The sequence below is a fragment of the Rhinatrema bivittatum genome, chromosome 12 (assembly GCF_901001135.1).
Source record: "Rhinatrema bivittatum chromosome 12, aRhiBiv1.1, whole genome shotgun sequence".
Taxonomy (NCBI): Eukaryota; Metazoa; Chordata; class Amphibia; order Gymnophiona; family Rhinatrematidae; genus Rhinatrema; species Rhinatrema bivittatum.
In genome coordinates, this window is record NC_042626.1 from 71,149,672 (window position 1) to 71,169,083 (window position 19,412).

The 19,412-nt window shown below is 46.0% G+C and overlaps 1 protein-coding gene across 2 annotated transcripts in view; it reads left to right on the forward strand.

The window, feature by feature from the left end:
* Window positions 1-19,412, forward strand: part of KRT222 (keratin 222) — a 200,423-nt gene that overhangs the window by 14,055 nt on the left and 166,956 nt on the right. For both annotated transcript variants that reach the window (XM_029574011.1, XM_029574012.1), the window contains exon 3: window positions 7,425-7,581. In XM_029574011.1, the coding sequence (XP_029429871.1) occupies window positions 7,425-7,581 (157 nt within the window). The remainder of the gene's footprint in view (window positions 1-7,424; window positions 7,582-19,412) is intronic.

Here is a 19,412-nt window from a genome sequence, read left to right on the forward strand (position 1 = left end):
CCACTGGTCTAAGGAATGAAAGGCCATTTCATTTTCAAGAACGTGTGATCTCGAAAGAACATGGGTAACACGATGGCTTGATTAATATGAAAGTTGACACTACCTTTGGTAGAAACATTGGATGGCTGCAGAGCACCACTTTATTGGGGAAGAATTGCATATAAGAAGAGAAATGAACCAAAGCCTGAAGCTCACTGATTTCTGGCTGATATGATTGCATAAAGGAATACCTTCCATGTGAGAAATTTCAATGACTCAAAAGGTGGCTTCATAACTTGAGCTAGAATCACCTTAAGGTTCCATGGAACAAATGACTTGGCCACTGGGAAATTAGTATGTCATATGCTTTTCACAAAAATATTCACCATCAGACCCCACTCGATCTTCTACACCCTCTCAAATTGCACTCGACGGCCAGACCCTTAAGGGATGCCTACAAGGGATCCTTACATGTTCCTCCAATCAAAATTGTACACCACTCAAATATCAGAGACAGGACATTCTCTATCACAGGTCCCTCCATCTAGAACGCCATGCCTCCAGACCTCACGCAGGAAACTTGTCTTCTAACTTTCAAAAAGAAACTAAAGACATGGCTGTTCTGCCATGCCTTCCCCGCCACTAGCCCAACAGCCTGACCTAGAACTGTTCCATCACTTATGTAAATAAACAAACGCTAATTACACTCACAAGTCATCATGAGGTCGGCTCCTTGCCTCCCTCCCATACTCTATTGTATATAGTACTTTATCTTGTTCTCCCTCTCTTTTTTTCCTACTCCCAGTTAAGGCTCCCTTGTTATAATCTAACTTTATGCTCCTTTTAATATATCTCTTGTTGATTGGTTGGTTATAGTTACTGCTTAGTTCGATGTAAACCGAGTTGATTTGATTTGTATCAAGAAAGTAGGTATATAAAAACCTTTAATAAATAAATAAATACTAGCTCTTCGGTGTCTCCTTCGCCCTTACAACTTCCCCCTCTTTATATTTCTCTAATTTCATGAACTAACATTGCGTGCCTGATCTACTTAACTTGCTTTCTTCTTATCTCCCGACATAGCCATGTTTCGATAACTGTGTGTTATCTTCTTCAAGGGAGTCTCTCAATTTTCTCCTTATTGTCGGGTCGCTCTTCCTTGTTCCTCCTTGTTAGTTATTAACTGAGACCATTACGGTCCACAAACTCTCCAAAGTTATTACAAGGGCAGAATTGTCCAAACCTTCAACAGGAGCAAGTAAGGAAACAGCAAGAACCTTGGAACTTACTTCTGAAGATCTTCCAACTATAGAAAACTGCAAAACCGTGTCTTATATTTGCTACAACGTTTCCCAAGACTCCTGCATTGCTCCACCCGAACCCCACAGCTGAAATCTCGCAGCTGAACCTGCACTGGGCAGGTGAAAGGAGTGGACCTTGAAGGCACAGCAGAACCACAAAGCCAGTTACTGCCGCCACCTGAGAGGTAAATGCCAGCTCCAGAATGGTTGTCTGATGGAGGGGAGCCATGGAATCTTCAGTCTTACTCCTCCTAATTGCTCCTTTGCATTTACCCATCGAAAAAGCAGATTAAGAAGAAAAAGATTTGAAGAAAGGGAAAAACGCTACGGGAGCAGCTCTGATCAGTTACAGCTTGAGAGTGACCATCTTGATTCCCCTCGCTCATCAGTCATCCAAACTTTTTTTAAACCCAGCTAAGCTAACTGCCTTAACTATATCCTCTGGCAATGACTTTCAGAGCTTAATTGTGTATTGAGTGAAAAAGAATTTTCTCTGATTTGTTTTAAATGAACCACTTGCTAACTTCATGGAATACCCCCTAGTCCTTCTATTATCTGAAAGAGTAAACAACTAATTGACATTTACCCATTCTAGTCCTCTCATAATTTTGTAGACCTCTATCATATCCCTTTTAGCTGTCTCTTCTCCAAGCAGAACAGCCCTAATCTCTTTAGCCTTTCCTCATAAGGGAGCCATTCCATCCCCTTTATCATTTTGGTTTCCCTTCTCTATACCTTTTCCAGTGCATCTGTTGTTATTACGTGTGTTTTAGTGGAAGGGGAGTTCATCTGTTTGTGTAATAAATTGAATGCAGCGGTCAGTCCTTCCAGCGCATTCTGCTATTCAGCGATCCGCTGGGCCATTCCTGGAATGGCCTGCAACGCCGTGAGCTGAGCCGAATCCATGGATTTGGCAATCTGATGTTATTACGTGTATTTTAGTGGATCCTTGGGTGCTGTGGAGATGACCACGCCCACGGGGAGGAGCCCCGTGAGGAGCCACAGCACTGGGCTAGACTCTATACACAAAACATTGGAATAAATCTTTATTTATACAGCTTGGGGTAGCCACCAGGTGACAGTGGTGAGTTGTAGTCTCAGGGCCCTCAGCAGAGGGAGCCCTTCTCTCCAAGATGACATCAGGAGGTTCCGCAGCAGATACTGTGGATGAGACAGATGAGAGATTAATGTACTCACTCGATGTTAGCTGTAATGGATACGATTCCACCAGATGGTTGTTGTAGATACAGGCACTGAGGCAGGGAGAGCAGGCCCTCGAGGAGCGAGTGCCTGATCCCTGAATGGCACCTGAAATAGAACAGAGGGCCCCTGAGGAGCGAGTACCCAAGTTAGTAGTAAACCCCAAAGGGCAGAAGGAAAGCTTCCCGCAGGCAGCAGAGAAGCGGCAGAGTAGCGCAGACAGGAACAGTTGAGCCATTCGAGCCTTTGCCAACTCAATGAGCTAGCAATCTTGAGAAGTAGATATATCTGGGGTGGCGTGACATCAGCAGAGGGAACGTCCTCGAGGTTCGCGCCACTGGGCGCACTTAGATGTGGTTTGCGCACGAGCGCGCACCCTAGCAGGTACCTGGGAGGAGCAATGGTGTACGGCTGCACCATAGCCGTTCCGAGGACGCCAGAGAGGTCGGCAAGACGACACTGCGGTAGCCATCTTGCCCAGGTAAGCGGGAGGAGCCGAGATAGGGGTGCAACAAGCGGGGCGAAGCTGTTGAAGACCGACGGAAGCAACAGCATCTATATCTTTTTGAGATGCAGTGAACAGAACTGAACACAGTGCTCATGGTGTAGTCTCACCATGGAGCGATACAGAGGCATTATGACATTCTCTTTTTTATTCACCATTCCCTTACTAATAATTCCTAACATTGTTTGCATTTTTGACTGCCACAGTACACTAAGCCAATGATTTCAAGGTACTGTATTGTCCACCGTGATGCCTAGATCTTTTTCCTGGGTGGTAACTGCTAACATGAAGCCTAACATCATGTAACTACAGCATTGATTATTTTTCCCTAAATGCATCACCTTGCACTTGTCCACATTAAATTTCATCTGCCATTTGGACGCTCAATCTTCTAGTCTTGCAATTTATCACAATCCACTTGTGATTTAACTACTCTGAATAATTTTGTGTCATCTTCAAATTTGATCACCTCACTTGTCTTTCCCCTTTGCAGATAATTTACAAATTACATTAAAAAGCATCAGTCAAAGTACAGATCCCTGAGGCACTCCACTGTTTAACTTTCTTCGCTGAGAAAACTGACCATTTAATCCTACTCTGTTTCCTGTCTTTTAACCATTTTGCAATCCACAAAAGTACATTGCCTCCTATCCCTGTTATGCTCAGGCTTGTGAACCCTTGGCTGACGGGAGGATGGTTTGCCTTTTGGAGGATCCATAGGTTCTCTCGTCGGGTGGCGAGGCAGAGCAGGAGACAGGACCAGCTGACCCTTGGCACTGGAGACTGAGGCGAGCACGGAGGCAGATGAAGAGACGAGACGAGAAGAGCTGTGTCTTCACCACTGGAAGTCTGTGATCCCCCCAGGAGGAGCCCGTAGGGACCGAGACCGCTGGGACTTAGGTGGACCTTTGAGAGGTCAGGGTGACGGAGCAAGGGCTGACTGAAGCTTCGCCCTGGAAGCCCGCGGTCACCCCGGGAGCAGCCTGTAGGGACCCGGGCCGCTGGAACTTAGGCGGGCCCTTGGAGACGATGGTCTAGAAGGAGTCCTAGGTCGAGTGCCAGAGGGTCGTCGCTCACCAGTCCGAGGTCACGCATCAAAGGATCACCACTTGCCAGCCCGAAGTCACACGCCAGAGAATCACCGAAAGCCAATCCGAAGTCAGGAACCAGGAATGTCAAGACGAAACAGGAACAGGATCCAAAGCTGAAGGAACTCACCGAAGCAAGCATACTAGACAGCGCTGAAGGACGTTGCCAAGTCACTGGATGAGCAGAGGAAGCTGCCTTTTATACTTCCCCTGCTCTAACTGATAGAGAACAGGTGAAGCCATTTAAAGGGATTAGGTCCCTTTAAATTTGTAGAGGAGGCACGGCTTTGCGCCTATGGATGGCGGCGGCCATCTTGGATTTTGCTCCTCGGAGGAGAGACGCCGCTGGACACAACGAGGGGGGAGCAGGACGGCTCCCCCTGTAGCGAGCAGCACCGGAGGCCGGGCAGGCGCAATGGCACGAATCGGAGCCCTCCCCCGGGGCTCCCGCGGTGAAGGAACGCCGCGGCCAAGGTAGGGGGCCACGGTCGTGGAGCGCCACGGCCGCGGAACACAACAATCCCATGACTTTTTTATTTTCTTAAAAGCTTCAATTGGGAGATTTTGCCTTCTGAGAATCCAAATAGACTACATCTACCGGCTCACTTTTATCCGCATGTTTATTAACCCCTTCAAAAAAAAAAAGTAGTAGATTTATGAGGCAAGACTTCCCTTGGGTAAATCCATGCTAGCTGTTTCCCATTAAACCATGTTTAGCTATATGTTCTGTGATTTTGTTCTTTAGAATAGTTTTCATGATTTTTCCCAGTATTGAAGTCAGGTTCACCGGTCTATAATTTCCCAGATGAACCATGGAGCCTTTTTAAAATATTGAGGTTACATTAGCCACCTTTCAGTCTTTCAGGTACAATGGACGATTACATTTCATCTCTTGCGAGACATTCACTAAAGTCATCAAGGCTTACCAGCCAGTTGTCCAGGTAAGGGAAAATACAAATGCCCTGTGATGGAGATGTACTGCTACTATAGCTAGGTATTTGGTAACGACCCTTGCTGCCATTGAAAGACTGAAGTGGAGCATCCAGTACTGGTAATAAGAGGATTCCACTACAAAGCATAGATAGCGCTAGTGGGAGGGATAAATGGGAGGGTATGTGGGCAAAGGCATCTTTCATATCAAGGGCATGCATCCACTCTCCCTCCTGGATGAAGGGCAGGATTGTGTAGACGGAGTTGGTGTTGAATTTCTCCCATATGGGCCAATTTTAAAAAGGCCATGTGCATAAAAAACGGGGGTTACGCATGTGGCTCAGCCCTGCACGCGCCAACACACATTTTCTAAAGGACCCGGCCACACACATAACCACCAAAATATGCAGAAGTACTGGGCCTAAAAAAAGGAGCGGGCTAGGGGGTAGGGTCTGGGCAGGGAGGGGCAGGGGCCAGCTGGGACAGCGGCCATTAGGCCCTGTCCTGGAGAAGCGTGCACTGGCACTGAAGTAGCATGTAAGTTACAAAACAAAAAACCCTAGTTATAGTTAGTATAGGGGTCATGGAGGAGAGGGGAAAAGGGAGGAAGGGTAGATGGGATAAAGGAATGTTTCCTCCCAGTCCGCTCCTTAATTGGAGCATCACTGCATATAGATTGCAAAATTCCCCCCCTCCCCCCCTCGAGCACGAGTCACGGGCCGCCTGCACATGAGTGTATGGATTTTAAAATCCAGTGTGCATGTGCGCACAGCCATCAGATGTTATAACATGCGTGCACTGATGCGCGCATGTTGTAACATCAGTGCGTCCATGTGCACGCCGGGAACCGCGCGCACATGGACACGTGCGTACTCCTTTTAAAATCGACCCCATAGTAGATTCTTGTTCAGACATTTTAAATCCAGGAGAAATCTCAATCCTCTGGTTTTCTTGGGGATAAGAAAATAGCAGGAACAGATCCCATATTGCTCAAGCGGGACAGATTCTATAGCCTGTTGTCTGAGAAATGACTCCACTTCTAGGTAGAGCTGCGCTGAGTGAGACAGACCCCGCATGGGGAGCTGGAGAAATGCAAGTAATAACCAGATTCCATAATCAAGAGCACCCAACGATCTTTGGTGATCTAGTGCCATTCCTCCAGGTAGAGATGAATTCTTTCCCCTTCCAAAGAGGGCGAGTGCTGGAATGGGAGACTGGTCAAAAATGGTCCAGGTTTTGGCTCGACCTGCTTTGTTGGTTTTGTTTGGAGTCTTTCATACTGCCAGTCTCAAGACGGAAGTTGCTCTTACTGCAGAAGCAGAAGAAAAGCATGATACCACTAGAATTGCCGAAAGAGGAGTCTCTGAAAAAAGTATGATCACTTAAAAGTATAGTAGAGCTGCCTTGAAGTCAACTGCTGTTCAAAGCCTGTTGAAAGCAATTGGACAGCCACATGTTGCTTCTTAATCTAAGCAACTGTTTCCCTGAATTTGTCTCTGAAGAGGTGATCTTCCAAGCAGACAGCATCTGCTAGTTTATAATGAACATTGTCACTCAAGCTGCTGGCCCAAAGTCAAGCCATTCTGTAATGAGGAGCAAGCCATCATATCAAATACTTCATAAGATAGTGTATACACCTTTTCGTGTCCAGAAGTGGCTGCAGGTATGCATTTCACTTTGTTCTAATTTCAACCAGTGAAGAGGGGTAGGGGAGGGAATCTGTGAAGAAAGTTGCTATAAAATTTACTGCAAACAAAACCAACAAAATAAAATCTCTTTTGACCTGATTGCAAGCCAAGATGAAGAAAGACCTTCTGACTCCTGCCACTGAAATGTGACCTATTTCATTCTCTAATAGGAAAAATTACTTGATGCAATAAACATTTACTTCTTCCCACATGTATCTTTGATAAAAAAATACTGGGTATTTTATGTCCATGAGCCTTGATTTTGTAAAATTCTGATTATAGGTAAACATTTTGCCCAGGCATGTCCCACTGCCTAACTATTCATTTTTCTTTTAGCAAGAAAAGAGTCATATTCCTTGATGTGGCTCATATATTTTGCAGAATTAAGGTCATAGGGAATTAGATAATGACATGAGAGAAAATGCATTAGGGTATAGTGGCATCCTAATCCATTCTGTTCTGTGTCACAGCTGGATGTGATCCCACCCCTGCCTTTAACTTAATTTGAACAACACCTCAAGCCAATTCTCACTGCTACAGCACAAAACTGTGTGATATTAGGTCATGGCAATGAGATGGCACTGAAGATGCTTTAGAAACTGTACGTATCTTATGTACTGTAAATGGCTAGCTATGTGGCCACATCACAAGCTCATGTTACTGCACAATAAAACACTTTTTGTCTTATCATTACTATGATACTTACATTTCACTATCTATTTTACATTTCCAGGTGGAAGGCAGAACAGCACCAGTGCAAATTACTGCAAACAAAACTTCAATTACTGTATGGCTTGAAAGAACAGTTCACTCAGGCTGTCCCTAAGCTAACAAAAGCAGTTCAAGAAAGATCGGAGGAAAGTACCTACTTAAAGATAAACCATCTAGAGGTAGTATTGTATACGCAATAGCTAACTTACCAATAAAAAGGTTCTTTGACTGCAAGAATATGTTAACTCTAATGCAACAAAGTAATTTTACCATCTAAACATGGGAGAAGCAAGGTTACAAAATACATTCTGATTATGAATCCATCATTATAATATTAATGGTTTATTATAATGACTGCTACTATTCATCATGGGATTGTGCAGCTCAATCCAGTGCAGATTAAATTAAGTTGTGAGTTCATATACATCCCTGCAGCTTTTACCTCTGGCCTAAATCAATACAGTGCACTATTGCATTTTTGCATGTTATTTACTACAGCTACACTATTTCTAATGGGGCCTATTCATTAATAACATGTGCTAATGCAGTAGCATGCTATAGTGAATTAGCCATCTGTCAGTGGAATTGCTGCAATACAAATCTGTATTATTCTGGGTTGCAAAATCAAGCCACAGTGAACATTAAAATGCTTGAAAATATTTTTAAAATGCCAATTAAAAATTTAAGCGATGAAAAGGCTGCAAGCATAAGAATATAAAGTAGTGTAGCCCTCTCTCTAGGTGAAGGCATGGGCACACTCAGTACCAGTGCTTAGTCCATACACAATACTACTAAATCCTGGCGTGGATTCTCTGAAAAACAGGCAGGGAGGCCCAAGGCTTAGTATAACTCTTTTTTTCTGTGGGTGTAAGCTCAAGCTCTGTGTCTCTGCAATTTCTCAGAGCCAAGAAATAGGCTGGGCACATATTTGATGTTCTAAAAATAAAAGTTTACTGTTCAGCTTGTTCAATAAAAATTAATTGGCACATGTACATTTGCTCTTTGTCACATCCATAATCACAGCAATAAATTAAGTACAAAATGATCTGCATCTATGATCTCTTATGTTCCGCGTCCCGCCCGCGGCCGACTCACGCACGGGACCGCTCACCTGCATAGTTCCTCAGCGGGTCCCGGGTCGTCCTCCCTCACGGTAGTTGCTAGCTCAGCTAGGCCCCAGCGTCCCGCGGCGGCGGTTGCCGGACCTTCCACTGCGCGCCAGGCTTTACACCGAGGTTCGGCGTCTTCCTCCATGCTAGCCACGCCCATATGCGTGCGCGCGCGGACTGCCCCAGCACTTGTAGAGCCAAGGATGGGTCTAGGTTCCGCGGCGCGCCCTGATTGATCTACAATATAAGGAAGTTCCTGACTTCACTTCCTTGCCTTGGCAAGCGGGTCAGCTTGTATGCTAGATTGTCTCTGTGCTTGTTCCTGCTTGTTCCTAGTCTCGTTCCAGGATCCTTCTGTTCCAGTTCCGTTCCTGACTTGTTCCTGCATCCTCGTTCCTGAGTCCTGTCTGTTCTGTGTTCGTCTATCTGCCTTCCCAGGTAGTACCCTCAGACTGACTTCTGGTACTGACCTCGGCTTGTTCCTGACCTGCCTGCCTGTCTGCCACCTGTCTATGACCCCAGCTAGTTCCTGATTCGTCTGTCTGTCTGCCACCTGCCTCAAGACCTCAGCCTGCTCCAGACCTGTTCGTCTGTCTGCCGCCTGCCTCAAGACCTCAGCCTGCTCCAGTCCTGTTCGTCTGTCTGCCACCTGCCTCAAAGACCTCTGCTTGCCTCTGACTATGTCTGACCTCTGGTATATGACCCTTGCTTCGGTGACCACTCCTCGGATTGACCTATGGACATTGACCTTTCGCCTGCCTGACCTTGCCTCCAGATTCTGGCTCTGTTCCTCGCCTTGTCATCACCAACTCTGTTCTGGTTCTCCCTGTTCCAGCTCGAGCCCGACCAAGCTCCTTCTGTGTCTATGAGCACGCCGGACTTCCATTCTCCCAGGAGACCCTGCGAGGCCCACCTAAGTCCAAGCGGCCCGGTTCCCTATGGGCTCCTCCCGGGTTGCTCCACCTATCCTCTGTTTCTTTCAGTGCTCCGCCCCCTGGGGCCAGTTACATCCTGTTCCCTTTCAGGAGCCATTCCATCCTTGCCGCAGGACAAGGGTCCACCTCCGAGTGCAACACCTTAATCTTTTCCTAAGGTACCCAATCTTACCTTGGAGGGAAAGTAGGGTGCCTGGTTTGTAATTAAAAGGTTCTTCTATCCCTTAAGATTCTCCCTTACCCAATATCTGGGTCCACTTCTTATATAAGAACACAAGAAATGCCAAAAAGATCCTTCTCTTTTACCACATGGAGATTTTGCTTTACTGAGCATATGCAAGAGTTCTTGCATGGGCATTGCCTTGTGAGCCCTTCAGTCTTTTTATTTTCAAAACTCTCATCTCCTGTACTCCTAACTGAAACTGCAATATGGGTTCCCAGGTTCTTCCTTTCTTCTCCCAGACCTGGATTCCAGTTGGTATCCAACCCTTTTCTTCACAGTTCTCTTAGATAGCATACAGATCATTTTGTCTGAAGGATTCAAAATTAGTTTGAAAAGGGGAAAATCCTTCTTCTCTAATCCTTTCTCATGAGCAGGAAGGGTGGACAACCAAACTTAATTCCCAATAAAAATCATATAACACACAAAAATCACTGAGACCACTGTCACTAACCACTGGTTGAAGCCTAGTAAATTTTTCAGCAAAAGGGTCAAGCCAATACTGACAAATAGGGGAACGACAAACACATCTATAAATTTAAAGTACACTAATTCCAACTCCCTTAGCAACCTAAACTTAACTAGAAAGTTAATAAAATTAAGATGAAGGCAACAGGCCAACAGCAAGAGGGACTTTTCAGTCTTTTACATCAAATGTCACATGCATGATTTTCTATCCACTGGTGAGAGGTTGCATGTGTTCACCCAGTGCAAAGAACTCCTGGCTCTCACAGAATGAGTCAGGAGGCTACAGTGGCAGACATGGGGGAGCTGAGGCAGACACAGAGGTAAATTGATGAGACCTTCAAGGACATAGTAGCCAAGTCCCTGTTATGATACCAAGGTATTTGGTGGATTCTTAGGGGCAACAGTGATAGTGTCTCCCACAAGGAGGAGCCCTGTAGGGAACTGTAGCACCAGGCTAGACTCAGATGCACAAACACAGAGAATATATCTTTATTATTCAGCTTGTATGGTTCACCAGAGGTGGCAATAGACAGTGGATTAGATAGCAACAATCTGTGATCCTCGGTGGAGGAGACCCGTCCTACAATGGTGGTATAAGGCTCCAATACAGATATCCAATGAGGCACTGTAGGAGAGACAGACTGGCAGATGTTAGAACACACTCCCTTGTAGCTGAGTAGATAGAGTTCCCAATGAGCAGTAGAGAGAGGATAGGTAGCAACAGTCTGTGATCCTTGGCAGAGGAGACCCGTTCCACAATGGTGGTGTAGGGTCCGATGTAGATGAACAGACTGGGAGAAATTGTACTCACTCTCTGTAGCTGATAGGTGGAGTTCCAGCAGGTAGAAGAATTGGTAGCAGGCACCAGGATAGACACACAGGCCCTTGAGGAGCGAGTACCTGGATTCAGAATAGGCACCTGGAAAGAAGCAAAGGGCCCCTGAGGAGCAGGTACCCAAGTTAGTAGAACCCAGGAGGGTGTAGATAGCTTCCAGCAGCGGCAGAAGCAGGCAGAGCAGCTTCAGACCGGAATGAATCCAATCCGTTGCTAACTCAGCGAGAGTCAGCAAATGGGCAACCTTTTGTAGTAGGAAGCAATGATGTCACTCGAGGGGGGACGCCCCCAAGGTTTGCGCCAACACTGCTACAAGACGTGAGGCGTGCGTGTGTGCACGCCCTGGGAGGCCTCAGGTCAAATGTTGGGACGCCGCACCAAAGCCACTCCGGGGATGCCGGAGAGTGCGGCAAGGAGATGCTACGGTCGCCATTCTCCCGAGGCTGGTGGAGAAGGTTGAAATAGAGGTGAGGCATGTCGGGCGAAGCTGTCTGAGACCGACAGACACAACAGTACCCCCCTTCAAAGGACCTCCTCCAGACCCCCTACCTGGTCTTGGTTTCCGAGGATGGGAACGATGATACTGGTTCAGCATCTCTTTGTCCAGAATATTAGACATAGGTTCCCACAAGTTATTTTCTGGTCCATAGCCCTCCCATGATAGGAGGTATTCCCATACTCTGCCTCTCTTCCTTACATCAAGTATAGCGTCTACTTTGTACTCATTGTCCTCTTCTGTGTCAACAGGAGGAGGATCTGGTGTCTTGGTGCTGAATTTGTTGAGAATAAGCGGTTTCAGTAATGAGATGTGAAACGCATTATGGATCTTCATGCTGGAGGAAGTTTGAAACTGTAGGAGAGATTGCCCAGTTGTCAGAGGATGGGGAATGGTCCGACATAGCATGGAGCAAAGCGAGCAGATGGCAATTTCAATCTAAGGTGCTTCATAGACAACCAGACCTTATCAACAGGCTTGAGTTCAGGAGCCTTGCCGTGATGAATGTCATAGTCTCGTTTTGCTCAAATTCCAGCTTTGATGAGCATCTCCTTTGTCTTCTTCCAAAAATGTTGAATTTCATCGGCAGTGGCTTGTGCTGCCGGGGATGACACTGAAAGCAGAAGTGGCAAAGGTGGTGAAGGTAGTTGTCCATATACTACTTCGAATGGTGTTGATCCAGTAGATGTTGCTGGATGAGAGTTGATGGAAAACTCGGCCCATGATAGAAGTTCGGCCCAGTCATTCTGGCGTGAAGAGACGTAGGCTCTGAGGAACTGTTTGAGGGTATGGTTCATCCTCTCAGTTTGGTCGTTGGATTGCAGATGGTAAGATGAAGTGAAGTCAAGAGTGATATCAAACTTCTTGCTAAGAGCCTTCCAGAATTTGGCTGTGAATTGTACGCCTCTGTCTGAGATGATGTGCTTCGGTTTTCCGTGCAGGCGGAATATGTGGCTGATGAAAAGCTTTGCAAGTTCACTGGCAGATGGTAAGCCAGGAAGCACCACAAAGTGAGCCATCTTTGAGAATCTGTCCGCCATTACCCAGATAGGGTTGTTGCCCCCGGAGAGGGGTAAGTCCACCACGAAGTCCATGGTGATGAGAGTCCAGGGCTCATCTGGTATGGGTAAAGATTGTAGCTGACCCCAAGGACGACCGGGTAGAGGTTTTTGTCTGGCACAGTTGGTACAGGCCACTACATAAGCGAAGGCGTCTTCTCTCATAGACGGCCACCAGTAGAATTTTTGCAGTTTTGCCAGGGTTCTCCGTTGACTGGGATGTCCAGCCAGTTTAGAGTCATGAGCCCATGCTAGTACTTTCTTCCGGAGGTTGATAGGCACAATTGTTTTGCCCGCAGGTACTGGGTGAGTAGCTGAAAGAATGACTCTCTCAGTTTCAATGATATGTTGCGGAGCATCAGGCACATCTTCAGAAATGAAGGAGCGAGATAGGGCATCCACTCTGACGTTTTTATCTCCAGGTCAGTACTTTAAGATGAAGTCAAACCTGTTAAAGAACAGGGACCACCTCGCCTGTCTATGGTTGAGGCACTGGGCATGACAAAGGTATTCTAGGTTTTTATGGTCAGTAAAAAAACGTAATCTGGTGTTGAGCACCCTCGAGCCAGTGTCTCCACTCTTCGAACACCATCTTTATCGCCAACAATTCTTTATCTACGATTCCATAGTTCCTCTCAGCCGGTGTGAATCATCTGGAGAAGAAGGAACATGGCCGCAGGATCTTGGAGTCATTGGTTTGACTTAATACAGCCTCTACGCTAACATCAGAGGCGTCCACCTTGACAATAAAGGGGCACGTAGAATCCAGGTGATGGAGACATGGCTTGCTGGAGAAAGTGTCCTTCAGCTTTTGGAAAGCGGTGACAGCCTCTATAGACCAATTGGCAACATTGGCACCCTTCTTTGTCAGAGCTGTTAAAGGCACAGTCAGTGAGGAGTAATTCTTAAGGAAGGTTCTATAGTAATTTATGAATCCCAGAAACCTTCTGAGAGTCTTTAGACCAGTAGGTAGGGACCATTTCTGAATGCTCTCCAGCTTCTGTGGGTCCATCTGGAACCCTTTTTAGACACTATGTACCCTAGGAACGGTACAGATTCCTTATGGAATTCGCATTTGGACAGCTTAGCATATAGACGGTTCTCCTGCATTTTGTAACACTCTTGACATCCATAACATGGGTATTCAGATCTTGAGAGAAGATCAGGATGTCGTCCAAATAGACAACAACACATTGGTAGAGTAGGTCATGCAGGATGTTGTTCATCATGTTTTGGAAGACAGCTGGGGCATTGCATAAGCCAAAGGGCATCACCAAATACTCAAAGTGCCCGTCCCTGGTGTGTTAAAAGCTGTCTTCCATTCGTCACCTGAACGAATAAGAACAAGGTTGTATGCTCCTTTAAGATCCAGCTTGGAGAAGATCTTAGCCCCCTGTAGGCGGTCAAACAGCTCTGAGATGAATGCTAAGGGATAGCGGTCTTTGACCGTGATCTCATTTAGACCATGATAATCAATGCATGGATGTAGGGTTCCATCCTTCTTCCCCACAAAGAAAAACCCTGCTCCTGCAGGAGACTTGGATGGCCTTAAGAAACATTTTTGCAGATTTTCTTGGATGTATTCAGACATCACTTTATTTTCCAACACCGAGAGAGGGTAAACTCTTCCCTTGGGTGGTTCGGTATTCGGTTTCAAGTTGATTGAACAGTCGTAAGATCTGTGTAGGGGAAGTATATCAGCGGCTTCTTTAGAGAACACATCTTGAAACGATGCATATTGGGGTGGTAACCCAGGCATCAACGGTGTCGTAGGCATTCAGGGTAATGGCGAAACTTCCTTCAGACATTTGCCATGTCAATCTGGGCCCCAACGTGAAAGCTCCAGAGTAGCCCAGTTGAACTGCGGCATGTGCTTTTGTAGCCACGGTAACCCGAGTACTAAGGGGTGCATAGCCTTTTCTAGCACGAAGAAGGAGATGGATTCCGTATGAAGAGCTCCAGGCCTTAAACTGACCGTTCCATTTGGGGGGGTTACTTCACCTGGTAAGGGCTCCCCATGGATAGAGGATAACAGAAGCGGAGGCTTCATAGTCATAGTGGGCATACACAGATGTTCCACTAGATGTCTCAGTATAAAATTCCCTCCTGCCCCGGAGTCCACTAGGGCAAGAGTCTGGAATTCAAGTGGTCCGTTTATCAAAGAGACTGGCAGAGAGACTGGAGGAGAAGGTGCAGTTAGACCTAAGAAGAGTCCTCCCACAGGATTTAGGTCTGCTCGTTTCCTGGACAGATAGGGCATGTTTGTACTGCATGGCCTGCTTGACCACAATACATACAGAGGCCTAATCTTCTTCGCGTTCTTCTCTCCATAGAAGTCAGGTGACTACGGCCTAGTTGCATAGGTTCTTCTTCGCCAGCAACTGATTTAGACTGAATAGGCTTAGGTATAGTCTTGACTCGGATTTCTCCCTGGCTAGGGATACAAACTTTCAGATACTTGAAAGGTTTTAATGATCCAAAGACAACAACAAACCTTTTCCATTGCAAAAAAATCAGCAGAACCAGGGGTCACGATTTAAAACTCCAGGGAGGAAGACTCAGAACCAATGTCAGGAAGTATTTCTTCACGAAGAGGGTGGTGGATGCCTGGAATGCCCTTCCAGAGGAAGTGGTGAAGACCAAAACTGTGGAGGATTTCAAAGAGGTGTGGGATAAACACTGTGGATCCATAAAGTCTAGAGGATGTGAATGAAGTGCATGGGGGCGGCTTGCGGGAATGACGGCTACTACCTAGAGATGAATATCCTTATTCAATAAACATACACATGGTTAATTCGATTCCAATATTGCTCTATGCTTCAACAGCAAGAGGAAATGTGAAAAAAAAAGGATTTGCATCCACAAAAAAGCAGGGGAGTAGCTTGCTTGATATGGCGGTTACTATCCCAAACCAAATAAGCCTGATACTTCACTTTCATTGATATCCAGCATAGTTCTCTGCTTCAACGGCAGGGGGAATGATGAAAAGATCTCTGCTTCAACAGCAGGGAGAATGATGAAAAGATGATTTATATTCGGACAACAACCAACAAGGACTGAGTCGCATAGGCTGGATACACATGCGTGGGAGTAGCTTGCTATGATGGCGGTTACTACCCCTAAACAATTGCTAGATACTTCACTTAGATGCAGCTCCAGCACTGATACCCCTAACCAATTAGCTAGATAATTCACTTAGATGCAGCTCCAGCACTGCTAACTACATTGATGGCTGGGGTGGAAGGGAAATAAATCGATGGCGGGGGTGGAAGGGAAATAGAACAAAAAAATCACTTACAAGGGACAAGAGTAACAGATAAGTATGGGGGGAAAAACAAAATGAAAGCTTGCTGGGCAGACTGGATGGACCGTTTGGTCTTCTTCTGCCGTCATTTCTATCTTTCTATGTTTCTATATGTTTCGTGGAACCTTTAACCTCTTGAACGTTATCCCGAAGTTGTTGGTCACTTCTTGTGGCTAACTTCATCAGGTCCTCCAAGGACTCAGGCATTTCTCGAGCCGCCAATTCATCTTTCAGCCGGGAGTTCAGGCCTTCAAAGAAAAGGGTCTTCAGGCATCTCAAATCCCAATTCAACTCTGAAGCCAAAGTCTTAAACTTGATGGCGAAGTCTGGTAAAAGTTTATTACCTTGCTGTAGATGAACCAATGTGGATCCTGTGGTTGTGTACCTGGCAGAGTCATCAAATACGGATTTGAACAGTTCCAAAAACCCAGAAAGTTCCCTCAGGTTGGAGTCATCATGCTCCCACAGCAGAGAAACCCAAGCTAGCACTCTTCCATCCAGATAAGACAGTATATACGTGGTCTTGGCATAAGCTGTAGGAAAATTATTAGGTTGAAGTGCAAAATGTATACAGCATTGGTTGAGGAATCCCCTGCATCTCCAGGCTTCCCCTGAGAAGCAAATAGGAGCGGAGAGGGGTACAACTGTCTTAACCATCACTTCTGGCCGTGTTTCTTCTTTACCTGAGGTAGTAGAAGCGTTCATCTGTGAGTGCAGTAGATTAAAGGCCACAGTCAAGCTATCTAGAAAGTTCTGTTGTTCGACGATTTGATGGGCCCAGGCATGGAATGGCCTGCAACGCGGTGTGAGCTGAGCCAAATCCATGGAGTTAGCAATCTGTTATGATATCGATGTGTTTGGTGGATTCTTAGGGGCAACAGTGATAGTGTCTCCCACGGGGAGGAGTCCCGTAGGGAACTGTAGCACCAGGCTAGACTCAGATGCACAAACACAGAGAATATATCTTTATTATGCAGCTTGTATGGTTCACAAGAGGTGGCAGTAGAGAGTGGATTAGATAGCAACAGTATGTGATCCTCGGCGGAGGAGACCCATCCCACAATGGTGGTATAAGGCCCCGATGCAGATATCCAATGAGGCACTGTAGGAGAGACAGACCGGCAGATGTTAGAACACACTCCCTTGTAGCTGAGTAGATAGAGTTCCCAATGAGAGAGGATAGGTAGCAACAGTCTGTGATCCTCGGCAGAGGAGACCTGTTCCACAATGGTGGTGTAGAGCCCGATGTAGATGAACAGACTGGGAGAAATTGTACTCACTCTCTGTAAGCACAATTAAACTCTGGAATTTGTTACCAGAGGATGTGGTCAGTGCAGTTAGTATAGCTGTGTTTAAAAAAGGATTGGATAAGTTCTTGGAAGAGAAGTCCATTACCTGCTATTAAGTTCACTTAGAGATTAGCCACTGACATTAGCAATGATAACATGGAATAGACTTAGTTTTTGGGTACTTGCCAGGTTCTTGTGGCTTGGATTGGCCACTGTTGGAGACAGGATGCTGGGCTTGATGGACCCTTGGTCTGACCCAGTATGGCATTTTCTTATGTTCTTATGTTCTTATGATAGGTGGAGTTCCAGCAGGTAGAAGAATTGGTAGCAGGCACCAGGATAGACACACAGGCCCTCGAGGAGTGAGTACCTGGATTCAGGATAGGCACCTGGAAATAAGCAAAGGGCCCCGAAGGAGCGGGTACCCAAGTTAGTAGAACCCCAGAGGGTGTAGATAGCTTCCAGCAGTGGCAGAAGCAGGCAGAGCAGCTTCAGACTGGAACGAATCCAATCCGTTGCTAACTCGGTGAGAGTCAGCAAATGGGCAATCTTTTGTAGTAGGAAGCAGTGACGTCACTCGAGGAGGACGCCCCCGAGGTTCGCTCCAACACTGCTACAAGATGTGAGGCGTGCGCCCTGGGAAGCCTCAGGTCAACATGATGGGACGCTGCACCAAAGCCGCTCCAGGGATGCCACAGGGTGCGGCAAGGAGATGCTACAGACACCATTCTCCCAAGGCTGGTGGAGAAGGCTGAAATAGAGGTGAGGCATGTCGGGTGAAGCCGTCTGAGGCCGACGGATGCAACAGTCCCAAATCCAGTCTGGCAGCCCTGCTTGGATCAAAAAGGTTTCCCGGTTGATCAGCATCACCTTGGTGTATCAGGAAGTGATCCTGTAGCATGGACCTGCTCTCCAAGTGATGCATGAGGGCAAGTCTCCCAGGGCTACTGTCCAGGAAGAAAGGGTTAGGTCAGCCATCATAGCTGGTGATTTGATTATTAGAAATGTAGATAGCTGGTTGGCTGGTGAACGTGAAGTCTGCCTGGTAACTTGCCTGCCTGGTGCGAAGTTGGCAGACCTCATGCTTCACCTAGATAGGATTATAGACAGTGATTGTGAAGAGCCGGATGACATAGGGAAAGGTGGGAGGGAGGTTCTGGAAGCTAAATTTAGGATTTTAGGTAGAAAGCTGAAATCCAGAACATCCAGGGTGGCATTCTCTGAAATATTCCTTGTTCCATGTGCAGGTCCCCAAAGGCAGGTAGAGTTCCAGAGTCTCAATGCATGGATGAGACGATAGTGCAAGGAAGAGGGATTCAGTTTTATTTATTTTTATTTATTTATTTACAAATTTTTATATACCATCATTCAGTATTCTATTAGGACCGGTTTACAATATATTGAGAGAATAAATCATACTACAAATCATAAAATGCAATATGAATAAAACTAGGAAGGAAGGCACTGGACAACCTTTTGGGGAAGGAGGAGACTTTTCCGAAAAGACAAGTTTCACCTTAACCAGAGTAGAACCAGGCTGCTGGTGCTAACTTTTAAAAAGGATTTAGAGCAGCTTTTAAACTAGAACAAGGGGGATAACGGACAGTCAGTCAGCAGAGCTTGGTTTGGAAGAATATATCTTTGAGGATACTAATGAAACAGAAGAGTTAGGGCATCCCAACAGAGAGGTTCCAATAAAAGCAAAAGTAGTCCATGTACTTATATGTAAAGAATCACCTGAGCTAACGAATTCAAAATTATCCATATCAACTGAAAAGCAGGTTATTAATACAAACAAAAAACACACTTTGAAATATCTGTAGGCCAATGCCAGAAGTGTAAGAAGATGGGAGAGTTAACATGTATAGCAGTGAATGATGAGATAGACATAATTGGCATCTCAGGAGGATAACCAATGGGACAATGCTATTTCAGTGTACAAATTATATCACAATGATAGGAAAGATCAACTTGGTGGGGGTGTAGCCCTCAATGTCAGGGAGGGTATAGAGTCCAACAGGATAAAGATCATACAAGAGACTAAATGCTCAGAAGAATATATATAGGTAGAAATCCCATGTGTGTGTTGGGTAAGAGTATAGTGATAGGAGTATACTACCGTCCACCTGGCCAAAATGATCCGACAGATGATGAAATGCTAAGAGAAATCAGGGAAGCTAACCAATTTGGCAGTGCAGTAATAATGGGAGATTTCAATTACTCCAATATTGACTGGGTAAATGTAACATCAGGACATGCTAGAGACATAAAATTCCTGGATGGAATAAATGACTGC